Source organism: Corythoichthys intestinalis, chromosome 2 (assembly GCF_030265065.1).
Source record: "Corythoichthys intestinalis isolate RoL2023-P3 chromosome 2, ASM3026506v1, whole genome shotgun sequence".
Taxonomy (NCBI): Eukaryota; Metazoa; Chordata; class Actinopteri; order Syngnathiformes; family Syngnathidae; genus Corythoichthys; species Corythoichthys intestinalis.
The window spans coordinates 54,660,939-54,678,402 of NC_080396.1; the positions used below are offsets into that span (position 1 = coordinate 54,660,939).

The 17,464-nt window shown below is 39.2% G+C and overlaps 1 protein-coding gene across 1 annotated transcript; it reads right to left on the reverse strand.

Moving 5' to 3' along the window:
- Positions 1 to 460: 460 nt before the first annotated feature.
- On the reverse strand, positions 461 to 16,185 carry tspan2b (tetraspanin 2b). The gene is made up of 8 exons (XM_057830674.1): positions 15,993 to 16,185; positions 8,543 to 8,645; positions 3,354 to 3,451; positions 3,205 to 3,279; positions 3,041 to 3,124; positions 2,734 to 2,790; positions 2,256 to 2,339; positions 461 to 2,169 (listed from the first exon to the last, which is right to left on the reverse strand). Exons 1-8 carry the CDS (start codon positions 16,059 to 16,061, stop codon positions 2,104 to 2,106), a joined length of 636 nt encoding a protein of 211 aa, XP_057686657.1. The 5' UTR covers positions 16,062 to 16,185; the 3' UTR covers positions 461 to 2,103.
- Positions 16,186 to 17,464: the final 1,279 nt, after the last annotated feature.

Genomic DNA, 17,464 nt, shown 5'->3' on the forward strand with positions numbered 1-17,464 from the left:
ACTTCTGATGTAAAGTGTCACCCTAACTCAAAGTGCATGCAGCAGCAGCGTGGATATACTTGTGGCCGTAGAAGTGCCCATGGTGCAGTGTTGGAGTAATTCTACCCTAGGTGATCTTGGGGCCTCTTACCATCACTCACATAACTGAAGAGTTCAGCTGTCTTTACTACTCAAGTACAGTACTAAGCTTCTGAACTGATGGGACATAAAATACTGTTAGCTCTATACTCATAAAGGAAGCTATTACTACTGTGGGAATCACAGATTCCCTTTCACATTTTGACGCTCTTAATCTTGAGGGCTATTTCAGCATGGGTCAAATGAAACCATGGGTTTTCCGGAAACTAACATGTTGAACTGTAACTAAACTTCACTTAGTGGCATCATGCAATCATGTTGTATGCTTTTTTTTTCCCAGACAAGAATTACATCATAAGTTTGTAACAAGATGAAGGAAACAGTTCAGAACTTTTAAAGTGTTTATTTTACATCAAACACGTATTGTGTGAACCTGAGTAGTCCAGAATGGTAACAAAATAAATTAACACATAATTGACTACAAAAAGGCTTAACGGTGTGTGACATTACACAACATAGAGTATAAGCATGTGACTGTCAAATTGTTGTCCATCCTATTTTTACACTAGGTATATAAAAAAAGTATCCAGACAAACCCTCTAACCAATGGATGAATCATTCCAAACCAAAGCAGTGCACACCTTTTACTTTCCCTTGAATCGCAGTATTACAAGACTAGGCGTGTGCCCCAGAACACATAGGTAAATTTGTCAGTGACCTCTAACATCCTGTAACCTAAGCCTTGAATCATCTCATTGCAGGTATTGCTACTAAAATATGTAATATACAAATATGTCCCACCATAGCTTGATCACTTGTATAATCAATAAGAATTTTAGGACACATTTTCCTCTTACCAAGAGCCTAAGAAGACACAATTAAGTGACACAACTAAAAAAACACCATAAATAAAAAGAAGTTGATTGATTCATGTGTACAAATAATTTATACAGGCGAATGCAATGCAGTTTAACGCCACAAACGCATTGTACTGTACCATACTGGACAGAACTGTACTGCACTGTACTGCACTGCACTGTACTGTACACCACTTCTACTTTCTACACCCAAGCAGCACACTGACTCTAAAATCGCTCCTCCATAAAAGGCACATCGAAAGTCTGTTTTTGGCCATTTGGATATTTTTTTCTTCTTCTTTTTTTCTTTCTTTTTTTTTTCTTTTTACTGTTTTTATGGGAAGGCTGACTGTACAACTATTTAAAAACAGAATCTACAAATAGTATGATCCACAGAAATGCACAACTACAAAAACCTGACTGATAATATTTACATAATGGAGCGTAAAGTGATAGAATTAGAAACAACAACAACAACAAAAAGATTTTCCTCCCAAAAATGTTTTTTTTTAAATAACTGATGGGAAGGAAATACAACATTCATTCATTCATTAATTCATTCATTCAGAATACGGTTTAATCTGTTGATAGTCTTTGAAGAGTGTATTTCTGAACCCTGGCGCTATTTATCAAGTACCAGGCCACTGATTTTTGCTTAGCCTGTAATAAGACAAAATTCCTGATCTATATATTCAAAAAATGGAAAATGGAATTGGGTACAGAATAGCCTAAATATGTCTTTTGAGCCAAGTTAAGTAATTTCTTTCGAGTATTCCTGTTTGACAAGCCTTGCCAATTGTTGGCTTTGAGTTTGAACTCCAATAAAGAGGTTTAATTAGCATGTCGCACCGAAATGTTACCCTACTCCCTCCTTTACTAATACTAAGATCAGAGGTACAGGTAAGAAAACGACCTTGACAGTATGTGCGTTTAAATTTGTGGTTGCCAAATTTTCACAATATGAAAGATGACATGCGGCAACATAATATGAACTTAAATGTTATTGACTAAGTCCCATTGGCATGGTACTAATTTGTGAAGTAAAAGACTGAGAAAAGGGGGATCTATATGCAGAACAGCTGGGATCTCGTGCTGCTTCCCAGATGACTTGGGAGATGACCGATGTGGGTTGAGGGTGTGTTCAGTCTTTCTCGGCTGGCGGGCTCGTTCAGATTACCTCTCTACTGTTGCGTACAGCACAGCATAGCACCATACTGAAGATCATCCCGATGATCTATTACAGAGCAACACAGCTTTTTAAAATAATGAATTTAAAAGTGACAAGCAGTGAATGAATTCTGCCCACGGTCTCAAACTCACCATAATCCCAGCAATGCCGATTCCAACGTACCCAATGATGTAAAGTTTACTGTTGAAAAAATCTTTGATACCTGTTTCACAGTCCTGCATGGTGGACAGAAAAGAAAATTGTTCCATACAGGTATATTCAGTGCATTCAGTGTTACCATAAGGTACATGCTTAATTCCTTCTAGGATCTTGGTTTTAACTCAATACACTTGCATTTCAAATCATCTTTCTCTGTTCAAATCAAATGCCATTCAATTAAACTGTTATAGCCTCTCCCAAACAAAAGATTTCCTGCAGTATATTTTTGGTGAGGAAAATAGCATTATAGTATTTGTTCATTCATCTTCCGTAACACTTTATCCTCATGAGGGTTGCTAGGGTGCTAACTACAGGTAGTATATGTATTTACAGACATTCAGATACACAGGATGACAGAGAAAAACAGAGTAGTGTTAAATTGTATTTGTTTTTTTAAAAACTGAAGCTTACCTTTGTATCTAATTCTTGATCAGGGCAGTTGTTTGCCAGCGTCCCACAACAGTTCAGCTAAAAGTACAAATACAAATATTTTCCAATTTACAATAAGTGGTGAAAAAGCAAAACGAAAAACAACAAGAAACACGATTTAAAAGTAAATGGTTGAAACTTTTATTATTTCCCTCACATTTTAGGGCATCTCCTAAAATGAAATGAAATTAACACTAATTTGATTAGCTGTTTTATAAAGTCAAAGATGACTGTTGTTGCATTAAAAAAAAACTATGCAAAATTAGATCTTTGAATAAAAGCAACTTACTACTTTCTGGTACGAGATAATCAATGTGCTGTTGTTATTTTCATTGTATGTTGTTGCATAAAAGTTTTGAACATCTTCGATTATCTATAAGAGAAATTGAAGAGAAGTGTTAAACTGGCACACACAAAGTCTGAGCTACCTATTCTATGAAGTCATCACCGTACCTTGTCTTTGTTTAAGAATCCAAACACACCTGCTGCCACCTCAGCTCCAAAGATTATCAACAGACAGGTGAAGAACTGCATGAGATTTGAGGAAAACAATAAATCTTGGTGTTTGTAGAGTCAAGCTAAGATGTTACAATTGTACTCACTGAACCAAGCAGACACTGAGATTCTCGAACAGCTCCACAGCAGCCAAAGAAACCCACCAACATCACCAGACTCCCAGCTCCAATCAGGATATAAACACCTACAAGAACAGAAATAGCTCTTGAACAGCAATTTCCCTTTTCCGCCAGGAGATGGTAGCAAAAACATAAAACTGTCATGACGACATTCCCAGTGCCTTTGCCTTTCAAGGATAACTGTGAAACAAGTTAAACAGAAACACATGAAACAGCAAACAAGCAAAACACAAGGCAAGAGTTAACGTGCTTAACCCCTTCTTGCCAAATGCATCACATTTGATACACTTAGAATTTCATGATTTTGAGACTTTTGGAATGTATTTCCTCAAAAAAAAAAAAAAAAAAAAAAAAAAAAAAAAATGGATGCAAGTCAACTCATGCATCTGCAGGTTCATGAGAAAAAAAACTGGATTTAGCAACGGTTAGAGATATTAGAGTGCTTATTACACATATTATTTTGTTTCTTTTTTACAAATTTGAAAAAAAAAAAAGTTTCATTAAGACCTTATTTTTCAAATTTTGTGATTCTTTGACGATTGCTTCATATTTCAGGCATTAAAGGGTTAAATTATTGTTAAATATAAACACATTGCAGTTTAATCACATGAAATACCTCACAAAGATCATTCATTGAGCTTCTCATTAGGGAAAAACAAAGTATATCATGTCTACGTAGAGAGAAAAGTGACCCCAGTTTGGTGCACATATTCTTCTTTTGTGCTGCTGGTGTGTTGCTAAGGTACTTCCCAAAAGCCCCCAGGTAATGTGATGTGAGCACTGGTAGCCATCAAAACAACTATGCAGGGACACAATAATCAAGTTGGATGTGATGCGGTTCTTCTTCTCACTCACAACAACAAGCGCACACATGGTGCTTACCTGTAGAAGACAGAACATTCACTTCTACAGCCTTGTCTAGATCTACTATAGCCTATGTACCAGACTTCATCGAGTCAGCAACATACAAAAATTACCGAGGGAAGGGGTAACAAAATACTCCCTCACTCCAAGCTCTTTGGTTGCACCTGCTCCCTTTGTTCCAAGCAATGGGGACACTATAGCCAGCAGTATTTCACGAAGAGTTTAAAAAAAAATAAAAATTAAAGACTGATTACAATAAAACACATTGCATAATGTGCTGCAAAAAACAAACAAACAAACAAACAAACAAACAAACAAACAAACAAACAAACAAACAAACAAACAAACAAACAAACAAACAAACAAACAAACAAAACAAAAACAAAAAACATTCAATTTGTGTTGTGACTTCAGGTTCAGGTTACTTAAATATAACATCGGATCATTTGGAAGTATATAACACTGTCTGGTACAATGGATACAAGATGTAATTTAATGAGTTGTGCGCAGAGTTTTCCCCTGGTTTCCATGCGAAACAAACGAACCAGTTGGTATGACTTTGCCAGCGGTTCATATTTAAAGTGCCTACGATAGCAAAAAGCATGTTTATTTCATATTTCACGCGGTATTTTATGCTCCTGAATGAAATGGACCGCTTAGATGTGTGTGGAAGCGATCTATTTATATATTCAACTTTTTTAAAACCCGCACCATGGAAATGAGTGACTTCCTGGGTTGAGGATGAATGTGACCCGTGTCAGCATCTCACAATACAGTATTGGTTTATAGCATGCAGATAGACTGCAGATTCAGCTGATTTTGCGGATTCATTCATTTATTTTTCACATCACGCCAGCCAAATGTGCTGCAGGTTTTTGTTGCTGCACCAGGGGGAGGCGTGTGAGCCTTTTTGGGTTTCAAAAAGTTCCCGTTCACCGCGGAGATTGGCTAAAACAAGTCAACTGTGGGACCATTGGACTTACGAGGAAGTGCGTAAACTACGTGTTTTGTACAATGTCAAATACTGGGATCATGGCACACGTTTTAATAAGGAAGTGGCTTGCATTTTGTGGCTGACAATGCTCTTTGTCCACCTAGAAGGCCACTGGGCCGATGACCGGCGGCTTGTCGCACACCCCCCTCGGTCCTCTTCGCGTGCCCGGTGAGATAGCACTATAATCGGCTTATGCCCGTGCAGCTCCCCACTCTTGTCTGCGGTTCTCAATATCGTGCAGACTTCCAGCCTCCTCTGCCCTCTTCGTGTGCCCGGTAATCGACAACTATCCTCAGGTTGGGCTCAGGCAGCCACGCACTCCTCCGATGTCGACCGGTTTGTCCGGCAGTCATTCTCCAGCTTCTTCCCCGGCAACGGGCACACCTGCCCGCGGCAGGGAAACGGCGAGCTGAAACTTGCTCGTTGCCGGAGGCTGGCTGATCGGTGAAGCTGTCACCCTCGCCGGCCTGTGTGACATGTGTTGGTGTAGTTTTGTGCTATTTTTCGTTTTCGAATGGTGAAAAACATTGGAACAGCCACTTGGCGGTCATTCTCCAGTTGCTTCCCCGCAACGAGCACTCCTGCCCGCGGCAGGGGAACGACGAGCTGTAAGTTGCCGATCGATGAAGACAATCAACCCCGCCGCCGTGTGACATGATCTCGGGTAGTTTTGTGGGATTTTTCGTTTTCGAAAGGTTAGAATAAGACTAAAAATGCCGCTTGGTTTGGATTAGCATGTCGGCTAGCTGTCACGCCTGTTTTGTTTACACTCTTTCCTCTGTTTCTGAAGCCAGGGGCCGGGAAATGACAAAAGCAGGACTTACTCACGGTCGCATAAAATACCTTTCAGGAGGTGCAAGAAGTCAACAGTTTTGACCGTTATGCAGTAATTTTGCCCTGTCCTACTGAAAAAAATGGATTTTTAATATTTCATATTCCATTTAGCACAAGACTGTTATTTGTCATGACCATACCATTTATTTAGCAATTGGGGAAAATACTTAGATAAAAAGATATCCTGTAAAAATATTGGAGCAGAGAGATTGAAACAATTACATTTTGCTGCTCTCTTCGTCACATTTTCTTAATTCTGAATCTTTCCCCTCAGTGGGCTGGATTCTAAATCAGATGAGATTGTGACCCTGCCGACGTCATCCTCCAGCTGGGAATGCAAGAGCGCTATAATGACAGGCGGGGCTAAAAGGTAGATTAAAAGACTCATTTCTTGTCATCTGCGCTTTGCCAAATTGTTGTACATAGTCGAATCGATTCAAAATATGATTCTAATTCACATACCAATGCTATTTAAGATTTTTTTCCTGCTGTCACAGGCACTTTAAGCCTTAGCAGCAATTTGGACTCTGTGAGTGCTGTTGTTTTGCACAAGTTTTGGCAATCTGTGATCTGTTAAAATAAATAATAGTGTCACTTCTGTGGGTGTAGCAGGCTTGTCTCCTTTTGGTAGCTGAGCATGTCTCTCTCTCTTTCTTTTTTTAAGCTCTGCCCATGGCCACACTTGTTACAAGTGCCTCAAAAGCTTACTTTGTGGTTTGCTGTTTTGAAACATTTAGTTCTCAAGGTCAGACAACTCATTTGTCAGATGTTAAAACAGCCAAAGCCTGAAATGATTTAGACTACAAGTGCTGAGACTATAGTTCACCACTAGATACAACAATTATGAATGCATAAGCCAACAGCTGATGATTCATGTCTGAGAGATCCAGCACAACACATGATTCATGCAGTATGGCTACAAGTTTATTTTAAAATCCTCCAATTTGCAGCATGTTATGTCATCTGACATCATCCCTTGACTCACTGCCATAATTATTCTCTTTGCTCCATTACTAAAACCAAATTCATCTGTGGACACATTGCTCCATCCATCCATTACCTGTAATTTCTGAAGCATGCAGATGTACATCATTATGGAACAAATATACATAGCCTTTCTCCATCTATGGAAATGAATATAGGAAACTAGGGGAAAATTAACAACGTACTATGTGAATATTTTTCCGTTGTATCCTAAAGGTTAGTGTGCATGTGGCTTTTGTGTGTGGTCACTGAATGCTTCACCACAAGACGCTGGTAGGAATATCCCTAGTGATCATGACTTAGCGGGGAGTAGCATGGAAACAAGTCAGTTGCAACATTTTAAGTCCTTTCCAGACAGAGAATGCAATGTGAGCTAAGTGGCTTGCTTTGTCACCAGTAGTAAGTGAAAAAACTAGATGCATGACAGCAAAGTGGCTGCTTGTGCTGCAATGTCAGGATCAACACATCGAACTGAACAGTTCCAGACTAAATATTGTTGTTTTGATATGATATGTGAATTGGAAAAAATACACTTGTGCCTTGAGATACAAATGACTTGACTTCTGAGTTTTGTTTTTTAAGATGTGAGCTGTTGTCCAGCTGATTTTTCGTTTTGAATCGTGTGCGAAAAATGAAGATATGATAGCAATAAAGACAACACAATTAAAAAACAAGCAGCAATTTATCACAGGTACTGTACATAAACAATCCAAGAAGAAAGAATCCAACAAGAAACCTCATAGGTTAAACCAGGGATGTCCAAACCTGTCCTCAAGGGTTAGGGTTTTTGTTCCTACCAATCGCGCACAGACAGTTTATCCAATGAAGTTTCTGCTAAAACAAGAAGCACTTGACTGCAATCAACTGATTACACTTGTAAGACACCAGATTGGTGAAAAGGTGTCGTCTGGTATTGTTGGAATGAAATCCAGAACCCACTGCGGCTCTATGTGGAACAGTTTGGACACCACTGGGTTAAACAGTCCGTGCCCGATCGGTAGGAACAAAAACCGGGACCCACAGCGACCCTTGAGGAACGTTTTGGGAACCCCTGAATTAAAGCATCGGCATAGTGTAGCCTCAATAAAATATGTTTGGCTTCAGTCTCAGAAACAATGCAAACACTATAGACGGCAAACTAATTGCTCTGTTGTGTTATGTTGTTACTGTTTAGGAATATCTTTATTAGGATATCTTTTAACACATAATGTAGAGCAGCACATATAGAAGAACAATATTGCAATACCTAAAACAATAAATCATTTATCTTTTGCAAAAAAAAAAAAAAAAAAAAACAACAAAATCAAAAAAAGACTACAGTAAGTATTTAAGTCTTTATACCATGCCTGTATAATGCAAGGCTAGCCTGGCAAGTGAGCCCGACTTTGGCCATGTACAGGACACATGAAAAATCAGTCGGGGATTGGAAAGGATTGATGACATGTCTGTTCATTTCAATGAGAAAAAACATGGTACCTACCAATGAAGTATGTGTCCGGTGCTTTATCGCCATTGAGTAAGGACACAGTTTCCGGGTCAAAACGTAACCACAGTCCCACTGCCAGAACAAAGGATCCCATCAACTGTGGATGTATGTAGCAGAAAGATAAGGATCACATGCAATGCAATTTCAACAAAAAAAAAAAAACACTGAAAACACAATCATAAGAGCCAGACAAATAGTTTTTTTGTGTTTCTTTTTAAATAATTGTTCAGTCACGGAAATTTACTGAAAACGTAAGGAGAATAAAAAATGTAAATACAATATTTAGGATAAAATAAATAAAAAACAAACTGAAGCGATGAATACCCTATTTCCGTAATAGCAATAAAATCAAAGCAAGGCACATTATCAGTCTTTAGGTAATTTAGAAATGACTTCTTGTGTAAGTAGTAATTTGAAGCGACGAAATAAAACAAAAATTTAATAATGGAAAATGCTTTGCAGAATATTTGTTCTTTTGCTCAACTTAATTGTGATTTTCCACCCACAGTGTATCAGAAAGTGAGAACACCCCTCGCATTTCTGCAGCTATTTAAGTATATCTTTTCATGGGACAACACTGACAAAATGACACTTTGACACAATGAAAAGTAGTCTGTGTGCAGCCTATATACTAATAGAGTTAATTTATTTTCCCCTCAAAATAACTCAAAATATAGCCGTTAATATCTAAACCCCTGGCAACAAAAGTGAGTACACCGCATGGGAACTACGTACATCCCTAAATGTCCAAATTGAGTACTGCTTGTCATTTTCCCTCCAAAATGTCATGTGACTCGTTACAGGAGTGCTGTCAGCATTGCTGCAGGGATTGAAGAGGTGGGGGGACCAGCCTGTTAGTGCTCAGACCATACGCCGTACTCTGCATCAAATTGGTGATCATGGCTGTCACCCCAGGAGGAAGCCTCTTCTGAAGATGGTACACAAGAAAGCCCGCAAGCCGTTTGCTTAAGACATGTTAACAAAGCACATGGATTACTGGAACCATGTCCTATGGTCTGATGAGACGAAGATTAATTTGTTTGGTTAAGATGGTCTCAAGCATGTGTGGCGGCGACCAGGTGAGGAGTACAAAGATAAGTGTGTCATGCCTACAATCAAGCATGGTGGTGGGAATGACCCCCCCCCCCCCCCCCACCACCTCTTCAATCTCTGCAGCAATGCTGACAGCACTCCTGTAACGGGTCACATGACATTTTGGAGGGAAAATGACAAGAAGTACTCAATTTGGACATTTAGGGATGTACGTAGTTCCTATACGGTGTACTCACTTTTGTTGCCAGGGGTTTAGATATTAATGGCTATATTTTGAGTTATTTTGAGGGGAAAATATATTAACTCTATTATATAGGCTGCAGATAGACTACTTTTCATCGTGTCAAAGTGTAATTTTGTCAGTGATGTCCCACGAAAAGATATACAGTACTTAAATAGCTGCAGAAATGCGAGGGGTGTACTCATTTTTGTGATACACTCTAAATAAAGCAAATGATGGCAGTTTCCAGACGGGCCCTCCATCCTTAGAACCTAATAAGCAGTAGTAAATGCAACTGGAATCTTTAATGTGGCTAAAATTCATGTATACCCTAGCAGCAGTATTTGACATTTAATGTATGACCTGCTGTTTTGAGCAACAGATACCATGACAAAGAGAATTTAAAACTCTCTTGACCTATCGGGCTATAGAATTGGCTTTGTGCAGCAGCATATGGCACCTTGAGCTTAACCAGGCCCTCTTGTTTGTTTGGAAAAGTGGTTTCATGCTGCTCACATTTTCCTTTATTTGGTTTAAATTCAACAAAAGTGTTCTCCACAAAGTGCAAAAGGTCGATGCCTGAAGTCAAAGTCCCTGTGTGAGACTGAAGGAGCTACGGGGGGAAAAACCCATGATGGCTCCTACCCTGAAACGTAAATGCAAAGAGCTTTTACTGGCTTGTGTCCCCTGAGGATAATCCGGTCCGTGCACGAGCTCAAAACGTGTTTATGTGCTCAGACTAGAGGAACAAAATGAGGAGGTTTAACTGCAACAGTTTTATGCTGTCTGTGTTCTTAATCTTGACATTTTCTCCAAAGTTGTTGATCATTTCTGTGTGCACAACCAGTGTTGTTCAGACTTTAGAATGGAACATCAAACCCTCCATTTCCAAAACTGGAAGATAGATCCCATACTACCTAATTTGGGGAAACCGGCAGATTACACCCTGGACAGATCACCAATCAATTACAGGGTACATGCACAACAAACTTCCATGGTCACATGGATAACACCACTGCGTGGGAATGTAACCCATGCTTCTTGCACATAAGGCAGATGAATGATACTTGAAAGGTAGAATTATGACACAAAGGGTACGTGTCCCTTTAAATCAGGGGTGTCAAACCAATTCCACAAAGAGCCGCATCACGTCCTGTTCTTTTCCCAACAGATCCAGCACAGACAGTTCAACCAAGGGTAGCTTTGGTCTCAACATTGGTAGGGACGATATGACATAACCTGCATGTACACTTTTTGCTGGGGACGTTACATTCTTAATGATCACTGCAAAATAAATCTGAATTGACTCATACCAACCTTAATGTGTATTGGTTCAGCCTAAGAAATTAAATATAACTAAAAAAAAAACGTCTTTGTCAGGGAATAACAAAAAATAAAAATAAAAATGGAGCCGTCCTTCAGGCAAAACACTACTGCTTTTGTCCACAAGCACAACCAAACTCAGCAAAAAAAAAGGAAATCTCCTGTGGGTTGCTTTAAGACCACATAAGTAAAATTGGGGAGAGGTGGGAAAAACTCAGTTCGCTACATTTCTCACAGTTTAATTAACGTCAACAGTAGAAAACACATAAACTTCTCTCTAAGTTGCTACCTACTCAAGTTACGCAGGTTAGCAAGTTCACGCAGTTTAATGTTATGCTAACGCTGATGCAGGTCAGACTTTCAGTGGCAAAATTAGTGGTGTTTTTCCCATTTCTACAACATTGACATCTTTTTACATTTCTTTTAGTGGGCGTTTAGGAGGGAAAAAATGGATCGGCATATTCAGCAACTGAAAAGAGGTACATGTAAGTCTGAACATAATGAAAATAATTCACCTAATCATGGTGGCGTTTCTTACAACAATTAAAACATATGGGATGACAATTGGTAAATGACCTATATAACTGAAGTCAGTATATAACGCAAATAAGGTTGCTTAAAAGTTAGTGAGGACAATTTGAGCATCCTAAAAAGTTGGCAGTGTTTTGTCCCTATTGTCCCTATGCAAACCTACGCCCTTGAGTTCCACCAATGAGGTTTCTGCTAAAACAGGCAGCACCTGACTGCAACTAACTGATGACACTTTTAAGACACCAGATTGGTGAAAAGGTCTATTCATCTCGTTCGGTTGGAATGAAATCCAGCACCCACTGCGGCCCTTTGAGGACCGGTTTGACACCCCTGATTTAAATGAATATCTGAGATATGTCAACATCTCTTGACACTTCTCCACCATATCTGAGTTTTCACCCATGCAAAATCAAAGATTGCATTCACTAGAGCCAAAATGATCATTAGTTGGGGTCAATGGAGCCCTCTAATGCAATTCAGTTGACAATTCTAAATATGACTGCCATTTAGTAGTACATAAATGCAACCCCCTACTACCAAAATTTCTCCTTCTTTACCTCCCAAGCACTTTGTCTTGAATCTCTTCCCTGACACTAGACACGCCTTTCCCCTCCCACGTCTCTCATCCCTAATCTCTCCGCCCGCCCCCTTACTTTACTTCATGAACCCCACACCCCCGTTCCACCCCACCTTGTCCCACGCCCTCCCACTAAATCTACCCCAGAGGACAAAGACCCACTGTTATCCCGTGAGTATAGGGTTTGGCACACAAAAGCAGAGAAACCCAATGAAGAAGAGAATGAAAGTGAGGGTGTACGCCATCAGAGGATCATCATCTCTATTGCCTGTAGATACAAACTGCAGATGCGGCCTGAAACTCCTGTTCCGATACTACATACAGTACGTGCTAATGCCAACTGTGCATCTGCCCCGTTCAAGAAAGTGATGGAAATCTTCATGTTGAACTTAAATAGTTATCTGATGTTGTAAAGGCAACTTTTAAAATAGTGCAGTTAAATGCTGCTTTTGTGAGGGGAATTTCCATGAGAGCATGCAGAATGGACACATGGTTGTGGTCTCATTCAGGGACAGTCAGTGGAATTCTTTTTTTTCTTCATAAAACAAGGTTGACTGTAAATTAAAGCTAAAGCTTTGGTAAGGAGTGGAATAGCTGAATGAACATTGGCTTGTCATGTGAATGCTTTAGCTGAGGGAAAGTGTAAATAATAGGGTAATAATTATGGGTGGGGTAAAAACCAATTCTACAATACAACATGCATGTAGCAGGGAGTGTGGGGGATCAAATGCTCACTGTCTGTGTATTTTACTAAAAACGTATAGCAACAAAACTTGCAGAACATAACAGAAGTAAAACAAGTATTTACCATTGAGTGACAATTGTTATATGAAGAGTGGTTTCATTATGAAACCAAATGAGATGGTTTCAGATGTGTTTTTGATACAGTGTAAAAGAGTTCTACATTATCATTCCATTGAGGCAGTGCTTCTCAATTATTTTCTGTTACGCCCTCTCCCAGGAAGATGTAAACCTTTCGCGCTCCCCCACAACTCTCTGCCGCCACTGTAAATTGTATCATTTGCCTATAAATTATTAATATAAATATACCTCTGCATAATATTGTGTCCTTTTTTAATATTAAAGAAAAAAATATATAGCTCAATTTACAATAAAGTATAGAAAAGACTTAAAGTGCGTCACTTTGCCTGAATTAAAAAAAAAAAAAAAAAGTCACATCCAATCTGTAAAAATACATTCACGGTACATTTTTTGACTATTTAATAGTGACCAATAAATCTTAATAAAATCAATCAATAAATAATAATACATTTAAATAACCATTTAACCGTAAAAATAAAAATTAATCGAACAAAAACAACAGTGTAATTGGAAAGTGGGACAGTTTTTATTTTTGCTTTTTTGCACTGAGCATCTTGGTATGCCACCTTTTATGATGCTAACAGTGCTCACTGGTTTACTGATGTAACACTACGAAACACAGCGGGACGATTGTTGGCAATATTCGGCACGTCTTGGCTGAAAAAAAAATCAAGTGGCTTATCAATGTGAATGGGGTCTAATGTTTATAAGTGACATCTTATTTGATGTGGCTTCCTGCTGTCCGTTCCAAACATTTTTAGACACAGACTGGTCTTTTCCCGTCTCCCATTTGAAGCATTTGAAGCAACAGAAATACGCGTGGACCCCATTGCTTCGAGTGGGCGCGTATGTTGTCTTCCGGGCTGAGGAGGTTATTGTCAAGGAAGTGCATCATTGGCTGTACCCTTGTAAAACTGCACTGCCCCCTAGGGTCTAGTATGAATACCACATCGTTTTCAGGCGGAATTGCGACATTGTTCGAATGGAGACCGAACCATGTAAACACAAACATGAAATTTTTCGTATTCTTGGAGCGTCACCATGAAACGGCTCCATGGGCGTAAGAAAGATGCTGGATGAAATAGCATGTACATTGCACATAGTAGCGCTTTTCGATTGACACTTGACACTTAAGAAGTGCGTGGTTTCAGCTTGCATGCAATTTTTGGGAGAAGAGAAATGGCAATTTTTTTAACAGTAAAATTTGGCAGAGCTGTCGTGTGTCAAACTTAAGGCAAGGCAAATTTATTTGTACATCACAATTCAACACAAGGCAATTCAAAGTGTTTTACATCACATGAAGATTCACAAACAGATAAAATGATTGGTAAACATCACATTAAATCAAAAAGAAAATTAAAAACAAATACATTTGAAACAGGGAATAAATTATACATACAAATCACACTAAATTATCAAGGGAATTAAATAATGATTAAAATTGAGAATGGAACGAAAGCAAGAAAAAAAACAAAAAAAAACAAAAAATGAATAGCAAATAACTTGAAATGTGAACTATATAGACAGTTATGAATGTTTTTTTTTTTTAAGACATAGTCTCACTCGAAGCATATTAAAAGCCAAATTTATATGTCAAATAAAATAGCTCGCTAATTTAAAGCAGAAGTTTCAAAATAATATTTTTAAATTTGGTGATGATAACAGGAAAGATCAAAAGTGCATGTAAAGTGTAATGTTTATCTTGCACTGTTTATTCTGTATCTCTGGCTAAAGTCAGCGACTGATTAAACAGGACACTTGTTGAACTATGCAGACCGGACATACCAACATGTTCCTCTGAGAGCCTTTTGCTGGTACACACAAAATATACAACATAACGAAAGGAGAAACCCTGCTTGAATTGAATTGCTGTCATTAGACGGAATCAAATGCGTGTGGCACCAACAAAAATATTAACTGGAGAGCTTTGACATCAACACATACACCCACATGACATTCTATTATCCCCTCAATGATTCCTGCCTTTATCTGGGTCAAGTTCATGCCAGCTGACCCTCTTTCACCATGTAAGCGTGTACACACAAATTACTGACATTTTCCTCACAGTATCACATCACTCTCATCTTGTCTCATTTAACAATTTTTTTCTGGCCTCCATCATGTGTGCACTCTGCATCAGTCACACCCACTCTGGATGCAAAATAAATGATTCTATGTTGAGAGAGATCAACTCAGCGAGAGGGGGTTGTTGATGCAGTTAAGAGCCAAGCGGGCTTTGCTGCTTATCCAGGCCGGAGCAGCAGGCTGAAATGATGCTATTGTCCCGCTGTCACAATGCACCCATTCACATTGAGCCTCAACACAGACGCTAGTTGGAGAAACACTCTCACATACACAAAGAAAAGTTGCACACTGAGATTTCTTGGCTATGAAAAGTGTGTGTTTAACTCAACCCTCTTACACACCCACACACACACCTTTCATGTCCACCTGACTCTTTTGAATCTCATTCTAAACCCTCAAGTGTTTATACTAAAACTGTCTCAGCAGCTTGGGGATGATGCATGTATGGTGACTTTATCAATCAACTTCACAATGAGTGTCAGTGAGGTCATACGGCGCCAACTGCTGAATTACATTTCCTTGCTTATTCAACATTCTCTCCCACTCTTTCCTTTAGAAAAAAACATGCTTGAATGAATGTCATTTTTTCCCTCTGTGGAAAATCGGATTTGAAATGTTAAATAACAGAAATCTGGTTGTTTCCACAGAGGCACACAGAATTCAACTTTACCACAAGAGATCAAATTTAAGCTTTTTGGCCCACCGCACACCAAGCGGCAGCTGGAGCGAGCATGCATGTAAACAAATGAAACCACCATTCACAACTACACTTGCTGCACCTGCATCCACACACAACTCGCACTAGTGCAACCTTCACGGGGGGGGGCACTTACCCAAAATAAGAAGTTGAACACGAACAGAAGATACTTCACACATTTCATCCCACCTTCCACTTTCCCCATGTTAGCCGGTTTTACTTTTTTCCACACAGTATGACCTGAGAGAGGGCTGATTGAGCTGGATGACAAGGATAGTCACGACAGTCCAGTCAAAACACTTGTGCATCAAGAAGCGATGTCATGGTAGCCACCCTCTTTCTCTTCCTCCCCCTCACACCCACTTCTTTCCAGACCGCCCCCTTCTATAGTGCAGAGGGAGGGAGTGCTCCAGGGGCGGAGGGGGGACTGCAATGTGGATTTGGCAAACGTTCACAAAGGAGTGGAACAAAATGCTCTCCCTTTCATTTTTTTCAATACACTTTAATAGATTGTAGCTAAAGCTGCAATTATTATTAGACTTTTCAAACAAATGTGACTGGAACAAGTTAAAAAACAACATAACAACAACAAAACTTTCTTTTTTTCTGATAAGAAAATCATTTTGTGAATGTCCTTGTGTCCTGTATGCTCATGCATAATATAAGTATGCTAAATAGCCTTCTTAATGGTTGAAGCGCTTCAGCTCTTTTCAAAAGAGTAAATCATCCAACCATTAATAAAACATGAAAGTACAAAGGAACACTGTCAAAAGAATGGATCTTATACGGCAGTCATTTGCATTAAAATATAACCATAGTGATGGTCATTTTCGTTGACAGTACAACAATGACAAAACTGTGAGTTATTACAGAAATTCTTTTTTTTCTTTGTTTAAAAAATTAATCAACGTTTTTCTTCTCCCTCGCACATAAAGCTAAATTTTAAAAGTAGGATCTGTATTACTCCAAATAATCTGCACTAGCAGGTCTAACATAAATATCACCCTGAGGAAACAAACAGCAGTTCATCTTATCGCTCCGAGAAATGTGGCCATGCTCTGAAAATGTCCTTGTAGAGGAACAAAGCCAAGCTGAACCATGTAGGAGAGGGGGAGTCAGACAAAAATAGGTGATGCTTGTTGTGTGTGTACAATCATGGACAGGCAGCTTTCTAAATGGTGAGTCAACTCACATCTCAACCTCCTGAAATTCTCAGATTAGCTTTCATACAAGACAGTGGGAAGACAACAAAACAATAAGCTCTACCCCGGACCTTGACCAGATTACTTCCAAAAATGGAAACACTGACAAGCGTGAGGACAAGCTTGTGATTTGTTTATGCGCACTTCCAAAAAGCATACTCTATGCAGATTATAAACTCTGTATGAAGTCATTAGCCATGTCCCTTTCCAGCTCAGCCATGCTGTGGTGGTGATTTGAGTAAAACCTGCCACCTCCAAACAGTGCTGCACAGGATGAGGGGCCAAAGGTCGCCATCAATTCTGGTCTCCAGTCACATTTCACAGTTTGTTGATCCTGTTGCCCTTGACTCTATGTAAATGTAAGGCCACATTTTTTGCTATACTTCAAAATGGGATGGGAGCAGCA